Genomic DNA, 20109 nt, shown 5'->3' with positions numbered 1-20109 from the left:
TCTCGGTGGGAAGACAGATTCCTGATGATTCCTACTCGGCCATTTTCCCAGAATCCTCTACAATCCATTTTTAGTTAAGTTTTACACACAGTGAGAGATATGAATTGAGCTGCTGTTTTTGCTTCCCCCCCCCCCCCCCCGCTCTGTCTGTTTTTGCATAAGGATATCTAATTGTTCCAGGAACATTTGGTGAAAAGACACCTTTGTGCACAGAAGTGCTTTGCATCTTTCTAAAAAATCAGTTGACTACACAGATCCCTGACTGGTGAACATATGGGACATTTGGGGGAGAGTGGAGTGATTAGAGAGGGCATGGAAACTCCCTTTCCCCATACCTTGCCCTACACAATTCTTTGATGTGGCTATTCCTGAGCACTGAGGACAAAACTGGAATTTCTGGCAAGGCTAAGAAGCACCAGGAAAGAAAATTAATGACAAAGGGTTAAGGGCCCAGAGAGGAGTCTGATCCTTGAGACTCCATGCATCCTGACCAGACCCTGACATCTGCCCTGAAGTAGATGTTAAGGTTAACCTCACAATATAAATCCTAACATGGATGACCAATCCTAGAAAAAATTTTAAAAGGCCTAGAAGGAAACAATTAGAGGAAAGAAACAAATTTAACAAAATCTGGCAGTAGAACTTAAGGAATACCAGAAAGTAAGATTTAATGTGCAACCTTCAGTTCACCATCTCTTTTTTCACAAGTTCCAAAAAGATGCTACATAAAGAAAACATTGTATATCTCCCAAGAAAAAGCTTATGAGGTATTGAAGAGAAAATCTCTTCTCCTTAGAGCTTACTCTTAAGACAACTTAATTCCAATAAATCGGACCATAAATGCAAACTGGGACCCAGGTAACCACACAAAGGACAATCTGAGACAATGTGGATGACTCTCATGAGGCAGTTGGTGGTTTTCAATATCTAGAAAAAATGTTCTGTCTTTGCAAACAGGGCTCAACAGACATAGTATAGAAGAGTTCAAATTATCAGTCAACTAAGGGAAAGGTTAAGGCTGTAAAAAGGAGTGACAGTGGGGAAAAAAAGGAGAAAATGAAAAACAGCTGGAAAAAGGAGATGAAGTAGAGGCACCAAAACTGGAATCACAGTCCTGGTTGGAGGTAGGATGCATCGTATAGTAAAAAGATCCTGGGATAGAAGTCAGATGACCAACGTTTGAATTCTGAGTTCTGCACCTTTTAGTTACATAATGTTGGACACATTGCTTAATATTTTAATCCTTACTATTCCCATCTGTAAAATGGGAAAATTACACCTTTTACAAAGGATTATGTAAAGAATGAAATACGAACATATGTGAATCAAATATACAAAGAAATTATTCAAATCAATTTGCCATATATGTGAGGCTCTACTTCTAGATTTTCTGTCCTATTCCACTGACCTACATGCCTCCACTTTGTTGATGACTATACACAAAACTAGTGTGAATTTCCCAACTTCTTTCTTTTTCAAAGATGTGTTAGCTATCCTTTGCCTTTGCATATGGATTTTACGTTTAAAATGCAAATTTCTAGAAAAATCCTTCTGGAAATTGTATTATTTGCATTGAATCAATACAACAATTTGAGAAGAATGGTCCTTTCAAAAATGTGGCTCTTCTAGTCCATGAACATGGTATTCTACTTCACTTATTTGGATCTTTCTTTTATTCCTTCTTTAATATTTTGTAGTTTTTATATGTTTAACTTTATTTAAAAAATAGCCACTGTTTTTATAAAGATGGTTATAGCATTTTGCTTTTCCACTACAATATATGAGCACTTAACAACAAACAACTTTGACAAATGATAGAAATGGGAGAAATTTAGAAAACTCCATTCTTATATTAAATAATGATACACAATAAGCATAATCCAATGTGTAGTTCTGGCTGTGTCAACTAACAAGAATATACAGGTTACAAAGGGGAACCAATCTAATGTAAACACACCAGAAAAAGAAAGTACAGTGGGGAAGATCTATTATAGGAAAACAGACTGAAAAAACTGGAAATATTCAGAGTATAAAGAGATAATGACTATGAGAGATTACAGAAATGGTAAAGAATAATAGACCAGGTAAACAGAACATAAACTTGTTCCACAAATCCTGCAATATTATGTTGCTCTGAGACTCAAGTAAGGTATCATCACAAAAAGAGCAGAATGTATATTACAAAGTAAGTAATCAAGCTGCAGATAAAAGGAATCATCAAACTGTAATTTTTTCCCACCCTAACCATAGTCAGTTGATGGGATGAAAGGTATGGAAAATCCTTCAGGAAGATATGGAGAATTTATTTCTTCAATCCAGTCAGACAGTTGGGTATGGGGATGTTTCCCATTCAATGAACTGACTTTTGATATAAAAAAACTTTGGGAACCCAGCGTTCTGAGACATAATATCCTGCTCAGAAGACCATACATGCTCATCAGTGTAACTGGATACCTGAGTGCTCTAAACTTCAAACTGTAGGAAAAAGTAAGAAGTTGCTGTTTCATTTAAGGGAATATAAGAATTCAGATGCAGTGAGCCATGTGCATGAGACAGATGGCTTCTCAGGAGTATACTCATCTCCTGTTAGTAGAGTTCTTTGAGCTCTGTAAAATAGCAGATTCTGAAGCACTAGGAACCAGTTCAGTGAAAAGAAGCTCAAATGTGCATAAGAAAATCACAGAGATGGAAATAATGTCTTATGTTTCTATAGCAGAGCAAATATTAAGATGTATTTGAATTATCAAATAGTGGTCAGGACCAAAAGAAGCCGAATTAACTGAGGCAAACTATTCACCTAAACAAGGTACACCTATAACTCAGTTATAGAGATAAACCAACATATGAATCCAAGAACTATTTTTCTTGCTATTTAGATACATTTGGGAGCAAATTAAAAATCTATCCAGATCTATGAAAATGTATTACTTCATGAAATATCTCAAAGTTGTAATATGACTTCACAGCTCTTATGTAACCCTGAGTTAGAATTGTGAATATCCTAAGTGTAAGTTTCTTTTTTTTAATTTTAATTTTATTTTTAAGAGAGAGAGAGAGAGAGAGAGAGACAGAGTATGAGCAGGGGAAGGGAAGAGAGAGGGGGAGATACAGAATCCAAAGCAGGCTCCAGGCTCCAAATTGTCAGCACAGAGCCCGATGCAGGGCTTGAACTCACAAACTGCGAGATCATGACCTGAGCTGAAGTCAGACGCTTAATCGACTGAGCCACCCAGGAGCACCATCCTAAGTGTAAGCTTGATGGCAAGGACTATGTGTTTGTATTCCTGGCACCTAGTATAATGCCTGACATACAACAAGTAGTTTATAAATTAATGAAGAAGTGAATAATGAATATCTCACAGTTTTTTTTTTCCATACCTTTTTAAAAAAATTCAAAGTTGATTTATCTATTTTTGAGGGGAAGGAGGGGCAGAGAGGGAGAGAGAGAGAAAATCCCAAGCAGGGTCCACACTGTCAGCACTGAGCCCAATGTGGGGACTCAAACTCACAAAACCTGAGGCCATTACCTGAGCTGAAATCAACACTTGGTTGCTTCACCGACTTGGCCACACAGGCGCCCCTACTCCCCAAGTCTTGAGAATAAATATACATGAGCAAGCAAAAACTAAAGCAATAACTGGAGCTTGTGGAGGGACATACAATTAAGCTTGGCAAATTAATTATATTTATCAATTCTTTCTACGGAAAACCTTCTAACATGAGAAGAAAGGAATTTAAGCTATTACACAACACGACCAAAGAGAATGAGAGAAAAGAAAGTAACGGGTAAGGAATTTCAAACAATTTTTGGAAAAGAGAAAGTATGTAGAGGGTACGTTCTCGTTAAAACATGGTGAGTGAACATCTACATTTATCCTCAATCAAAATGAGTACAAAACAATATGAATATGCTAACTCATCAGGGCAAAGATAATGCCAACAAAACAAAATAAAACAAAAAACAAAAAAACCCAAACCACAACAGTCAACAATGTGAACATATTCTAGAAGTAGAAAAATAGATGAAGATGCTAACAAGACTGAGAACACAAAATGCCAACAACTTAAAAAAGGCTGTCCACAATTAAAAGCATCAGATACCTTAGGAGTGGAAGTATGAGATGGTAGCTAAAACCAGAACAATGGTTGAAAGTCTGTATAAGGAATGCTTAAATGTCCAGATTCTCTAGTCATTCTCATCCCAACCCACAAGACCATAGTTTTATTGTATAAAGAAACTGAATCAGGGTTCAAACCTAAAAAAAAACAAAACAAAAAAAAAAAACAACAATAACAGAAGGTGGGGAGAGGTGCCATATGAAAACAAGACAGGCTGAGATAAAGTCTACATACTGAGGATTAAGAATATTATTCTGCTTCCCTTGTTTATGACACAAAGATGGTAGCTAAGTTTAAACCTCCACAAACAGCAGAAGAGTGGAGGATACCTTTTTCCCTTAAAAAGTTTAAAAGGTCATGGGGTGCCTGGGTGACTCAGTTGGTTAAGCATCTGACTTCAGCTCAGGTCATGATCTCGCGGTCTATGGGTTTGAGCCCCACATCAGCCTCTGTGGTGACAGCTCAGAGCCTGGAGCCTGCTTCAGATTCTGTGTCTTCTTCTCTCTCTGCCCCTCCCACACTCACGCCCTGTTTCACTCTGTCTTTCAAAAATAAATAAACGTTAAAAAAAATTAAAAAAAAAAGTTTAAAAGGTCACAGAAAGACACATATCAACATATTAATGTCCACATATTAACATTTGGGGATTTCCCAGTGAAAAGCTCATACTTTTCTAGTCAAAAAGCTCTTCTAATCAACTAGTCAACTTTTTACATTTTCTTTTTTTTTTTAACTTATTTTGAGAGAGGGAGCATGTGTGTGCACATGTGTATGAGTGGGGGAGGGGCAGAAAGACGGAAAGAGAAAATTCCAAGCAGCCTCTGTGCTGTCAGTGCAGATCCCAACGTGGGGCTCAAACTCACAAACCCTGAGATCATGACCTGACTTGAAATCAAGAGTCGACTGAATCTTAATTGACTGAGCTCCCAGGGTGCCCTAACTTTTTACATTTTCAATCTTAAATATGAATGGACTTTCAAATATCGACAGACACTGAAGAAAGCATCCAATATGAACAAAAGAAAGGAAAACAAAATGAAAAAGAAATTCAGAGTAAACATACAATGCAGCAAACAGAAGAAAAGTTAAAAACAAAAAATAAAATAAAACCAAAAAAACCTCAGCAGCAACAAGCACCCTAAAACAGTAAATTCCTTTCACATGAACATTTAGAGGCCATGGTAGGGTTGATATTTTCCTTGTTTCAATGTTGTTGTGTTTCAGGAAATAGAGGCCTAAGGAGATAGAGAAAGGTGGGGGGGACAGTGGGTTGGTGGAATAGTCAGAACACACAGAGTATTTATCAATTAAGTTTGTCATCTTCTATGGTGTGGTTTGTGGCCCCCCAAAACAATGACAATAGTAACATCAAGGATCTCTGATCAAAGATCACCATAATCAAATATGATTATAATGAAACATTTTGAAATATTGTAGGAATTACCAAAATGTGACACAGAGACATGAAGTGAGCAAATGCTGGTAAAAAATGGCACTGATACATTTACATGACATAGGTTGCCCAAAATCTTCAATTTGTAAAAAATATACCGTGAAGCACAAAAAAGCAAAGCACAATAAAATGAGGCATGCTTGTATAGCTAGAACAATAGTGGCTATGAGTTGGTAAATACTGAAGCTGATAAAGAGTACATGGGGATTCATTATACTATTGTCTACTTTTGTACATATTGAATTTTTTCCATAATAAAATATTAAAAAGAAGACCAGAAAATAAGGAAAAAACAAAAGCTGGGGAATCAGGAACTTGAGAATGCAACAGAGCAGAATGGATGACAGGTGTGCACCATGTCCAAAGAAAAAGCAGTTGAAATTAAAGTAAAACAGAGGTCTGTGGAAAGGGGACCTCCAGGAATATGAAAAAATACATACATATATATTTTATGTGCTTGTATGACATTTTGGAAGTTGACAGATCTGTTGGAATCTTTGAATACAAATTATGACGGTTTTATTGAAAAACAAAAGATTGAAAAAAGGAAATAATTATAATATAAAAAGTTGACCAAGAAAGAAGAAGTCTACTACTTAATCTTTTAGAGAACAATATTTAATTTATTTAGCCCATGGTGAATCCTAGAGACACAGATAGTGAATTAGCAGATAATTCAAACACTGGAAAGAGAGTGGAAGAAAAATGGTGACAAGAGGTGTTTAAATTACTGCTCTTTTACTTTTTAGTTTTGTGATTTGGACAAGGGACTTCTTCCAAACCTGTTTACTCATCTATAAAATGGAATCATTTTAGTATCATCATTCTTAAGAGAACTGTTGAAAGAATTAAAGCTAATATATCTAAAATATATGCCTTATATATAAAACGTAATATGCACCTAATAAAAATGACATATTTTAGTTACTGATTGGAGAGATATTCTAACAATAATGTTCAATAAAAAATCATAGTACAGAAGACTATATATAATATGGCCCTAATTAAATAAAATTGCCTACCTATTCATCTCCATTTCTCACTCTTTCTCCTTCTGTCTCTACCTCTGACCTCTTATTGACCTAAGTAAAGAAGCTATCTAAAGAGAAAGTTATCAAAACACACTTAGTAATGTTATTTCTACATAGTGAGAATTTAGTTTATTTTTACTTATTTAAAATTTTTTTCTTGGGGCGCCTGGGTGGCTCAGTCGGTTAAGCTGCCGACTTCGGCTCAGGTCATGATCTCGCGGTCTGTGAGTTCGAGCCCCGCGTCGGGCTCCCGCGTCCAGCTCGGAGCCTGGAGCCTGTTTCGGATTCTGTATCTCCCTCTCTCTGACCCTCCCCCATTCATGCTCTGTCTCTCTCTGTCTCAAAAATAAATAAAGGTTAAAAAAAAAATTAAAAAAATAAAATAAAATTTTTTTCTTGTTTGATTTGTTACAATGATCATTTTTCCAAAGCAATACAAGATCTTTAAATTAGTAAAAACAAAGGAAAATAAAACAACTTAAAAAGACAAGATTAAAGCATGGGGTAAAGTGATGCTGATTGAAATTAGCAGATGACAGCATTACATGTAGGCTATAGAGAAAAATGAAAACAATTTACTTGTTAGTATACTTGGATTATAGCATTTTTCTTTCTGGTTTTATTATATAGTATTATACTTTTTTTCATATATATGTATGTATGTTTTATAAGTTCTTACTCATATTAAGCCAAAATCTACGTCCCTATTAAGTTTCATTTCTTGATAATAGTTTTGCCCCCTGAGGCCACAAAGACAAAAGTCTAATTCCTTTCAAACATGACAGATCTTTAAATATTTAAAGACTTGTTCCCCCTAAGCCTTCTCTTTTTCAAATTCCTATAGGCTTCATAAGATCAAGCACTATGTCTTATTCATCTTGTATTGCCGGCAGGTCTGAAATAATGTCTTAAATATAGTAGGCAATCAATAACACAGGCATTTGTAGAGATGAATATAAAATACTCTCACTATTCTGGTCACCCTTTCCCAGCTATGTTTTCATTTGTTAACATACTTCCTATAATATAACTTTTAGTCCCCTCTCAGTTCCTCATGCTCCTTATCTCCAATGACCTTTCTAAAACTCTACTCCAACCATTCCAGTTCTACCTGGTAAATTCAGACATTCCACTCTGTAATGCCCCACTTTCCGGTCCAGTTGTTCACTTATACCCACTGTATCTTCACTATCACATCAGGACCTTTCCGTCAATTGACCACACTGCTTTCACTATATCCACAACATCCTTCCTGTCTTCATGCCTTTCCTCACCTTGCATGGATTTCACAGTCCATACATCAACTTTGCTCTTATTAACATCACATAATTTCCTTGTCCCACAGTCCACCTGTCACAAGCTGGTTAAAAAAAAAAAAAAAAAAATCTTGGATAGATCCAACCAAAAGACTTTTCTAAGACTGTACCCACACTACTAGGTGTTGCTGGGGAAACTGTGCCTTTGCCAGAATACCAGTTCCACAACAAATCTAAAATTGCTGTTCTCAAATGGATACTCAGTGTGCTGCAGTCAATTATGCCACACTAATCTCATTATCTCACTCCCCTTTCAGCAATATTTCACACTGTGTAGACACCCATCAAACATTTGCCCCTCTATTTTTCCATTTCTCTAAGCACATAACTGTCTTTCCCATTTCCAAAAAAATTAAACTCATCATCTTCTTGCCACCCTAAAAAACATAGATATTCTCAATAATACCATGTAGCCATAAAAAAGGATGAAGTTATTTATACATAAAAAAAAAAAAAAAAGAACAAATAAGTGAACCTCTGCTTAGGTCCATAAGGACAAAATAAAAAACAATGCAGATGTTTATACTGTGTAGCATCTGTGTAAAAAATATGTATCTGTTGGATGCCTGGGTGGTTCAGTCGGTTGAGCATTTGACTTCAGCTCAGGTTATAATCTTGAGGTTTGTGGGTTCAAGCCCCACATCAGGCTCTGTGCTGACAGTGCAGAGCCTGCTTGGAGTTCTCTCTCTCTCTGCTCCTCCCCCACTCAAAATAAATAAGCTTAAAAAATATGAATTTGCTTGAAAATGCACACAATTTCTGTGAAAAAATTAAAAACAACGTATAGTTTCCAGAAAAAAGTGAGTGAAAATATTTTTCAAAATACACACTCTTATATAGATTTAGAAGTTTGAACGATGTGAAAGTGTGGTCTTAAAGTGATGTACAAACCAGACTTGTACATCTAGTCATGCATGTGCCTTTCATGCTTTAAAACCCCACACTGAGGAGGCTAGCAGGCAGAGGGAATGGGGAGTTATTGTTTAATGTTTGGGATGATGAGTGAGTTCTGGAGATAGATGGTGGTGATGTTCACACAACATGAATGTACTTAATATAACTGAACTATAAACTTAAAAATGGTTAAAATGGTAAATTTTCTCATGTATATTTCACTGTAATAAAAAAACTCTTGCAATACTAACAAATAAAAAACATAAAACACCTTCCAGTGCCTTCTTACTACTATTCTGATGAAGAAGACCCCATATAATACACCCATAACTAACTCCATTTTGTCTTGAGACTCTATTTTATTAGCTTAAAAATATTCATATGACCTGGCCTACTTTTAGTTCCTCAAAGGCTTAGTAGTCTCTTTTGCTCTCAGACTTAGCACATAAAATTTCTCTTCCTGGAATGCAAATAATATCACTTACTCACAGGATGCCTTTTCTGTCCTTTGTGACGTGAATGTTCACTCTGTTAAACTCTGCCATAATATCCTTTACTTCCCTTTTATGACACTCACCACAACTGTTATTATCTGGTTAGTGTTTGTTTGACTTGAGACGTCAGTGAAGGTTGGAACCATGTAGGTGTTGTTCTGCAATGCATATCTGATGCCTAACACATAGCATTGCAAATAACAGATACCCTATAAATATTTTTTGAATGAATGGGTTAATTCAAAATTAAACCCACTCCAGATATAGTCTAATCAATGAGTGGGATAGAACCATCCCTTACCCGGAATGTTAATCTGAATAGTATGTCTCAGTATTACCTTATTTTTACCAGTTATGACAGACCGGTGGCTTCAGCTTAGCCTATGTTTATTCAAAACCAGAAGTCTTTTTGAACTAAACTAGTGATAATAGGTGAGGATTTCTCAAATCCCTTCCACACAAAGCAGACTTTCTAAGCATAAGTGCAAAATTTGTCCTATTAATTTTTATCTAATTATGTTTCAAACTTATCTCTGCCATCCAGTATATTCACCATTTCTCTCAGATTTTAGCCATTTGCAAATGGAATAGACCTGACCTCTATTTAGCTCATAGATAAGAACATTAAATGTGACAGTGCTGAGGACAAAATACAGTGCAATTCCATAAGAGACATTTCTTGAAGCTGGCAAGACCTATTAATTAACACTTGTGGAAAATGGCTACAAATACCTTTAATATGTATTGACATCCAGCATTTTCTCTCTCATAAAAATTTAGACAACTATTTCTCCTAAGAGGTAGAAATGGCACAAAATATCAGCAGTAATGAAAGTTTAGAAAATGTGATAGATTTTCATAAAAATATGCTGAGATATTCTTAACCTTTAAGCATGACATCAGGGAGGACAAATTTGTCTTCCCATAGTGTGCCTTTTGAAGGTGGCTGCCGATAACAGAATGCTTCGCTGGATTATATATGTGTCCCCTTTTTCTGTGTAAAAGAATATTTATTAAAGTTGCCATTTCTGAGGTCTTTCTTACTGCCAGGAAAAGTGAAAAAAAAAAAAAAAAGCAAGATGAAGTCAGATACAGCGCAAGCCATTTAATGTTGCCAGGTGCCTAGAAAGTGACAGAGCGTGACTGGGTGATCTGTTAAAGTCTTTCCTAGCTCTAATGTGCTAATGGTTGATGACTGAATGTGCTGCCTATCCAAATCATATTTGTATTTATAGCTTCCCCTAACTATAATGCAGTACAGTGAATGATGTAAGAGATTGTGCATATGGGATGTTCTGGTTGAGTAATACTTTCTCTGTGCCTCTCAAGTCAAACCAGGTAGCTAGACTTCTCATCTCCAAACCACATTTGCATTAGTATACTTCTGTTTGTGATCTCATATGTATCTAATAAACTTTATCAAGATTAAGTTGTATTTTTGCTCAAGCTTCATTTAACTTAATTTGAATACAGCCATGATATTTCAAATATAAAATATGGGTCTAGAACTGAATATCTAACCATAATGTGCTTTCTGCACAATTATAGTGTGAAAATGACATCTTTATGAAATTGAAACATTATGGACAAAATTTAACATTCCAAACTAACTTAAAATGCCAGGAAATGCCTTGATCTGAATCATAGTTTATGATACCATACTGGTTTCAAGGTAAAGAAGTAAAGGAATAACATAAAATTTTTGAAATGGAATCTGGAAGAAAATGTCTTTTGAGAAGCATAGTAATAATCTTGAAGTGGCCTTCTCTAGTAAATAGGAAATAGAACAAAATCTCCCCAATCATAAAGCATTTCCAAAATGTCATTTTTTCTTTGCAAAAGCATATATATTAATAATCAAGAAAGGGCCAGTTATACACTTCTGTTCTCATATGACAAATCCTAATCAGAAAAGATGAAATTCTCTGACTCTAGGATTTCTTAGTCCCCTAAAGATAAATCCAATTAATATGTTTGTTTTATGTAAGCAAACTTTTGGCATTTATAGTCTGCAATAATTGTGACTAAGAGCTTCCTAACAATATATAGCATCATGTCTATTTGGCATTATATCTTAAAATTATTTATTATTATTTATGTATAGAAACACATGATGACATGTTCTAGTCACAGGACTAGAATAATCTTGAAATTCATATGGAACCACAAAGGACCTCAAATAGCCAAAGGAGTCTGGAGAAAAAAGAACCAAATTTCAAGATACAGTACAAAGATATAGTATTCAAAGAGTATGGCAGTGGCACAAAAATAGACACTTAGATTAACGGAACAGAGTAGAGAGCTCAGAAATAAACCCACACTTATACAGTCAATTAGTTTACAACAAAGGGGGCAAGAATATATGATAGGGGAAAGACAGTCTTTTCAATAAATGGTATTGTGAAAACTGGACAGCTACAAGCAAAAAAAAAAAAAAAAAAAGAAAGAAACTGGACCACTTCCTTATACAATATACAAAAATAAAATCGAAATGGATTAAAGACCTAAATGTGAGACCTGAAAGCATACAACTCCTGGAAGAAACATAAACAGTAATCTCTGAGACATCATCCTTAGCAACGTATTCATGGATGCGACTCCTAAGGGCAAGGGGAAAAAAAGCAAAAATGAACTATTGAGATTACACCAAAATAAAAAGCTTTTGGAAAGCAAAGGAAGCCAGTAACAAAACAAAAAAGCAACCTATGAACAGAGAAAGATATTTGCAAATGATATATCTAAGGAGTTAATATACAAGACATAGAAAGGACTTATAAAACTCAACACTGGAAAAGCAAACAATCTGATTAAAAAATGGGTGGAGGATCTGAATAGAGATTTTCCCAAAGAAGACATACAGATGGCCAATAGACAGATGAAAAGATGCTCAATTAACACTGCTAATCATCAGGGAAATGCAATTCTCCAAATCATATTTGTATGATTCTCCAAGTGATATGATTCTCCAAATCCTATTTGTATTTACAGCTTCCTCTAAATATAACCCAATCAGAATGGCTAGTAGCAAAAGATAAGTGTTGGCGAGGATGTGGAAAAAAGGAATCCCTTGTGCACTGTGACTAGGAATGTAAAATAGTGCAATCACTATGGAAAACAATATGGAGGTTCCTAAAAAAATTAACAAGAGAAATACCATATGATCCAGTAATTCCACTAATGGGTATTTACCCAAAGAAAACAAAAACACTAATTCAGAAGATATATGTATCCCTATGTTTATAGTAGCATTATTTACAATAGCCAAATTGGAAGCAACCCAAGTGTCCACTGATAGATGAAAGGATAAAGAAGATGTGGTATATAAACACACAAAAAAAATCATCAGTCATAAAAAGGAATGCTATTTTGGCATTTATGGCAACATGTATGAACCTAAAGGGTATTATGCTTAGTGAAATAAGTCAGACAGACAAAGACAAATGCCATATGGTTTAACTTATATGTGGAACCTAAAAAACAAAACAAATGAACAAACAGACAAAGCAAGTTCTTAAATACAGGGAATAGACCAGTAGTTGCCAGAGGGGGAGTGGGTGGGGATCTGGGTGAAATAAGTGAAGGGGATTAAGAAGTACAATATTCCAGGGGCGCCTGGGTGGCTCAGTCAGTTGGGCAGCCGACTTCGGCTCAGGTCATGATCTCGCGGTCTGTGAGTTCGAGCCCCATGTCGGGCTCTGTGCTGACAGCTCAGAGCCTGGAGCCTGTTTCAGATTCTGTGTCTCCCTCTCTCTGACCCTCCCCCGTTCATGCTCTGTCTCTCTCTGTCTCAAAAATAAATAAACGTTAAAAAAAATTTTTTTAATAAAAAAAAAAAAAAAAAAAAAAGAAGTACAATATTCCAGTCACAGAATAAAACATGGAGATGAAAAGTACAGTACAGGGAATATAGTCAATAACATAATAATGGTGACAGATGGTGACTACACCTCTTGTGGTGAACACTGTACAGAATTGTTAAATTACTATGCTGTACAACTAAAATTAATACATCATTGTATGTCAACTATACTTCAATAATTAAAAATTAATTATTATAATCAATGATGTATGCTGAATTTTATCAAGTTACATCTCAGCATAAATGGAGATGATATAATGAAGTTGTTCCTTTTCATTATTAACATGACTATATTAATACATTTTCTAATATTAAACTATACTTGCTGATATGAATCCCATTTGCATGTGGCTAACATACTATGTATTTTAAGAAGTTTCTGGTTTATACTAATATTGAAGATTCCTACATTTACAATCTTAAGTAAAAATAGGTCTGTGTGTGTGTGTGTGTGTGTGTGTGTGTGTGTGTGTATGATACTGTGTGACGGTATCAGTGTTCATCTGACTTCATACAGTTTGGAAGGGCTCTTTCTATCTCTGTTCTCTACAGTCCTTTAAAAAGCACCAGAACACCATGACTACATAGGGTTATTTAAAAAACTTGTAGAAGGATAAAGGAAAACACACACACACACACACACACACACACACACACACACACAGAAAAAATGTACGGGACTAAGGGACTCATATCACAAAGAGCTGATTTCTATAATATATAAGATTTCCAGTATATCAGTAAGAAAAAAAACAGCCAGTAAGTTTAGTAGAATAAAAGGTAAAGAACATAAACACAACAAAAAGGAAAAAAGTACAAATGACTCTTACATGTATGAAAAAATGCTCAATTGCATTTAGTAACATGAGAAGACAAATGTGTATAACAACTACCGTCACATTTCATCAGCAAAATGAAATAATTTCTATTTGAACATGGTGGCAAGGTGTGGGGAAATAGACAATCTTACTGCTGGTGGGAATATAAATTGGTATAACTATGGTGGAGCATAATTTGAAAAAATCTAAAAAATATACAAATACATTGTACCAGCAACTCCTCCTCTATAAATTTATCTTGCAGACTTACTGCTATGTGTGTGACATGAAATATTAAAATAGCTTATAATTATTGAGTACTCACTACATGCCACTCACTGTTCAAGCCTTATAAATATTAGCTAATGTAAGTCTCCTAATAGCTCTTTGAGCCAGGAATAATTATTTTCTCTTTTTAGAGCTAAAGATGCTAAGGTATGGGGAGGTAAAGTTACTTTTGTAAAATGAAACATGGTAAGTACTGGATAGGAATATAAAAGAGGTGGCCCAGTTCTAGTTTTGCATCCTCTTTGCCAATACAAAGAGAGGCTCTTTGCCTCTCAAAATGTGCAAGGGTATTCACTGCTGTATTGGACCCAACAGCTATTTACCACAAAGGACTATTAATGGTAGACTAAATAAATTATAGTGCATTTAACAAAAAGAGGGGCACCTGGGTGGCTCAGTTGCTTAAGCGTCAGACTTCAGCTCAGGTCATGATCTCATGTCACGTGGGTTCAAGCTCTGCATTGGCCTCTGTGCTGACACCTCAGAGCCTGGAGCCTGCTTTGGATTTTGTGTCGCCCTCTCTGCCCCTCCCCAACTCGTGTTCTGTCTCTCTCTCTCAAAAATAAATAAACTAAAAAAATAAACTAAAAACAAAAGAGAGCAAAAAGAATGTCAAAGCCCTTTTAAGAACTCATATAGAAAGCTCTCTAACACATACTAGGTGAAAACAGCAAACAGCACACAATGTGTACATTATACTACTATATATTTATATATATACTTATATATTTATATATATGCATATAAATGACATGAAACGATATTATACATAATCACATGTAATTTTTTTTTTTAACGTTTATTTATTTTTGAGACAGAGAGAGACAGAGCACGAGTGGGGGGAGGGTCAGAGAGAGAGGGAGACACAGAATCGGAAGCAGGCTCCAGGCTCCGAGCTGTCAGCACAGAGCCCGATGCAGGGCTTGAACTTGTGAACCACGAGATCATGACCTGAGCCCAAGTCAGACACTTAACGACTGAGCCACCCAGGCGCCCCAATCATATGTACTTTTTAATGCATGGAGTATCTCCAGAAGGATACACAATAAATCGCCAACAGTGGTTACCTGGGAACGTAAATGGTTGGCTGGGGCATGAGTGGAATCGGAAATTACTTTTCACTTTTGTAGACTGTATACACTTATCCAGTCAATACAAATAAATAATTTCAAAAATAAAATAAATGGGAGGTAAATTAGAATAAAGAAAAACTGTCATTACCTACTTCTTTTATTTATTTTATACATAGGTCTTCCACACAAGATTTTACTTGAAGAAATTATTCCATAACCACAAAAGTTCGAAAAACACTGGAATAAAGAATGACTAATGAAACCTTAATGTTCACAGTAAGTATATGAGGATTAAAATTAATAGGAAGTAGTTTTTCATACCTCATATGGGCATTACAGTATCTTTTGGCATACTCGGTCCATGTTCCAAATTTTTGTGGAAAGAGAGCTTCAATCTGCATGAAAAGCTGTAACAACACAAGTGCTCTCAATATGTTGCAACATTTTGAAGTAAATATTATTACTATGATAAATCCAGTTAACAAAATAATAAAAAAAAGAAAAGAAAAAATCTACCTCTTCTTTCTCAAGCCTCCTCCTCCCCCTTCATCCACCCATCTCTGCCATCCTATTCTTCAGGGATAACTGCTATCCTTTTCTCTAACGTACATTTATATATTTTGTATGCCTACATAAGGATATGTATACAATAAAACCTTGATTGTAACTTGTTCTGCGAGTGTTCTGCAAGATGAGCAAATATTTCTAATAAATTTTAACTTGATAACTGAGCAATTTCTTGCAATACCAATAGTATATGATGCTGAACGTCACATGATCACAACTGAGCCAATGGTTCTTCTCACTCTCTCTCCCTGAGAGATTGTGGGTGATCGTCTCCCATGCTAGGATGCTTGGTCTCAGGCCATGGTGTTTGGCAGAAATCAATGATTTTTCAGAACACTGGAAGGCGCTAATATATTTTTTGTCACTTCAAAGCACCTATGGACAGTACTTTGCTTTTCCATACAAGAGTAAGCTTAGGAATCCTTTGCTTCATTCTAGGTCATACTGCCTGCAGATACAGACCCTTTTCTCTGCTGCCTTCTTGCCAGTTATATTAAATACAGTATATGACAAGAGTTTACTAACACTGTACTGTAGTCAACATCCATCAGTAATAGTGAAAGTCATCCTACACAATAACCCTCGTCTCTTGTCTCCCTCACACCAGCCACGAAGGTTTTCAAAGGTAAATGCAAGTTCATTTGTTTATTTTTCTTTATATTTTGTATTTTAAAATTATTTTGTTATATTACATTATTGTAATCATATTTATATGAATATTCTTGTGTCTTGGAATGTATCATCTGAATTTCCATTATTTCTTATGGGGAAACTCACTTTGAAATACAAGTGCTTTGGATTACAAACATGTTTCTGGAATGAATTATGCTGGCAAACCAAGGTTTTACTGTAAATTCTCTTTTATTCACATGAAGGTCATCATATTATACATATACAACTAGAATTTTGTCCCCTAAAACATGTCTTAGACTTTATCAAAGTACATATACATCTATTTGTACTTAGTTTTAAAAATTAACTAAGCAAAGTATTACCATAATAAAGCATTGTTTAAAGGCCCATGGCACTCATTCCCACGTGGAAGTACTGTAAAATATTTAAACAGTCTCCTGATCATGGACATATAGGCTGTTTCTAGCTTTTATACAGTTATAAAAGTTAATAACATCATGTAAGTCTATGTATGTGTATGTGTGCATATATAAACATATGCAGGTGTAGGTATATGTATCTACAACATCTATCAATAATTTATCTATTTACTTACCTATCTATCCATCCATCTACCCAACCATCCACCTACCCACCAATCTGCATCTCCATTAGATGAGACTGTAGAATATATTTTTAGAAATGAAGTAGGTGGGTTTAAGGTACGTGCTTTTTAAAGTTTGATGGATGTTACTGTGTTACACTGTAAAATGCAGGTCCCAATTTATATTCTCATCAATAATATGACATCTTTCATTTTTATAACTTTGATAGGCTACACATAGTAATGTCTGTTATTTTAGTATGTTTTTTAAAATTAGCAGCTTCATTGAGAAATAATTCATATATCACTTTTATTGTTCATACTTTTACAGTGTATAATTCACTGGCTCTTCATATATTCACAAAATGCCTCAATGACCACTATCTAATTCTGTAATATTTTTATCACTATAGAAAGGAAGCCCATACCCATTACTAATCATTTCCTATTCTCCCTCTCCCTAATCCTGGCAATCACCAATCTGATTCCTATTTCCATTAATTTGCCTTTCTTGATATTTCACATAAATAGAATCATACAGTATGTAGCCTCTGTGTCTGACTTCGTTCACTTAGCATAGTGCTTTCAAGGCTCACCCATGTTGTAGAATGTATCAGTACTTCATCCTTTTTATGGCTGCATTTTCATTATCCATTCATCAGTTATGGACACTGGCTTATTACTACTTTCTGGATATTACAAATAATGCTACTATGAACATCTGTATCTATATAGTTTTTTATGAATATATGTTTTCAGTTTTCTTGTGTATATACTTAAAAATGGAATTGCTAGGTCTCATGGTAACTCTGGTTTTAACTTTCTAAGTAATTGACAACAAGTTTTCCAAGGAGTAAAATTTATAGCAGTATATGTCTACGTTAAAAAAGAAGAACAATCTCAAATCAATAACCTAATTTTCTACCTTAAGACATTGGGAAAGAAAGAGTAAACTAAACAGAAAACAGCAGGAATATATAATAAAGACTAGAATGGAAATAAACAAGATAGAGAATGGAAAAACAACAGAAAAAAAATTAATGAAACCAAATACTGGTTTTTGGAAAGATTAAGATATTGAGAAAATTTTAGCTAGACTACCCAAATTAAAAAAAGAGAGAGAAGACTCAAGTTACTAAAATCCAAAATAAAAGAGGAGACATTACTACCAACCTCATAAGGAAGAAAGGGAATACCATGAACAAATGTATACTAATAGATTACTTAGATAAAATGCAAAAATGCCTAGAAAGACAAAAAGTATCAAACTGACTCAAGAAGAAATACACAATCTAAACAGACATATATTCAGTGAAGAGAATGAATCATTAATTTAAAAAATACCCACAAAGGAAAACTCAAGCTCAGATGGCTTCACCGCTAAACTCTACCAAATATTTACAAACAAATACCAATGTTTCATAAATTCCTCTAAAAAACAGAAAAGGAGAGAATACTTCCCAACTCATTCAATGAAACCAGTATTGCTTTGATAACAAAACTAAAGATATAACAGGAAAACTATAGATCAGTATCTCTTCTGAATAAACACACAAAAATCATTAACAAAATAAAGCAAACTGAATCCAGCAACAAATAAAAGGATGATAACACAGTCAAGTGAGATTTATCATGGAATGCAAGGTTGGTTTAACATCTGAAATCAATGAACATAATACACCTTACCAATAGCTATCTCCCAGTCTTGGCTTACTAATCAGATAACAATTGCTACTTATGTTAACTGCTTACCATGTGCCAGGACACATAGCAAGATACTTTCAAACTAGTATTGCCTTTAATTCTTACAACTACAAGACAAAAAGCACATTGTTTTCTATGACTCAGTGTTCATTAATAGAAAGGACTTCTCTAGGTTACAGTGACCCTTACAGACTCATAAGAATTTCATCCATCATTTCTTTTTTAATTACTCCATGCTCTACTTGGCTCTAAGAATAGTAAGGCTAAATGCGGTATCAAACAAATACCTTATTCCTCCATTCTAAGTAATTACCCTATCTGATCTGAACATAAGTACTAGTTTCTATCTTTCCAACCATGGATTTTGAAGCAAAAGAGAAATAGAAAGAAGTTCTGTAATGCAATACAAAAGATATAAAATAGATTAAAATCCAATCCCAAGGAGCTTAAAATGTAAAACAACAAACTGGATAAGTGAAGATTAAAACCATATCAGAACCACAATAAATGTGGTGACTATTACAACTTTACACAAATATGAAAACCTTATGCCAAAATTAAAAACTATTTTTTTATATATACATGTGCAAGCACAGGAAAGGTTCACATATAAATAGAGAAGACAGTCATAGTAAAAGATGTATTTAATCATTAATAGCCATCTAGAAGTTCCCAAAGTATTCTTCTAGCATTTGAAGCAACTAATTTAAAATTAAACACTGCAAAATAGGTGAATGATATATATTTTTAAAGCCAAAGTATAAGGATTCTAATACCTCTTCAGGCCTTCCCAAGGCTGGAGTTCCTGTAAGAAGAATGGCTCGTTTGGCTGTCTGTACTATTGGCAGTAAAATCTTGCTGCGGGTTGCATTCCTGGACTTCATGTAGTGTGATTCATCCACTATAACAACTTTGAAATTCTGATTATTCAATGCACATATCAAAGTCTCTGCATCTGTGGTTAAAAGACCATAACCTAGAATTGTCACTTTGCTTGTAGATATTCTCCTAGGGAAGAAAAAATCCATATATTTAAAAATATTTCAGTAACCAATTTATCATAAACAATACAACTCTTTGGGAAGAAATTCAGAGGAAATAAAGAAAAATACTGCTGAAACTCAATTTCTCTTAAGATTTTAGAGTTTTCAGATATGACAAGCAAGAATGCAAAATTTAAAATTTTGGTTAACCAAAACCAAATTTTTGGGTAAATTGTCTTTGGAAGATTTTCACATCTACCAAGCCACATGTTACTAGGATTAGGATATTACTTC

General features: G+C 34.7%; 1 protein-coding gene across 3 annotated transcripts in view; it reads right to left on the bottom strand.

Annotated features, from left to right (window-relative positions):
* Positions 1–20109, bottom strand: part of ZRANB3 (zinc finger RANBP2-type containing 3) — a 308537-nt gene that overhangs the window by 97401 nt on the left and 191027 nt on the right. For all 3 annotated transcript variants that reach the window (XM_058715457.1, XM_058715456.1, XM_058715458.1), the window contains 2 exons: positions 19609–19840; positions 15667–15752 (listed from right to left, as the gene is read on the bottom strand). In XM_058715457.1, the coding sequence (XP_058571440.1) occupies positions 15667–15752; positions 19609–19840 (318 nt within the window). The remainder of the gene's footprint in view (positions 1–15666; positions 15753–19608; positions 19841–20109) is intronic.

The sequence above is a fragment of the Neofelis nebulosa genome, chromosome 2 (assembly GCF_028018385.1).
Source record: "Neofelis nebulosa isolate mNeoNeb1 chromosome 2, mNeoNeb1.pri, whole genome shotgun sequence".
NCBI lineage: Eukaryota > Metazoa > Chordata > Mammalia > Carnivora > Felidae > Neofelis > Neofelis nebulosa.
The sequence above is the reverse complement of the archived record's forward strand: the minus strand, read 5'-3'. Positions and strand labels throughout refer to the sequence as shown.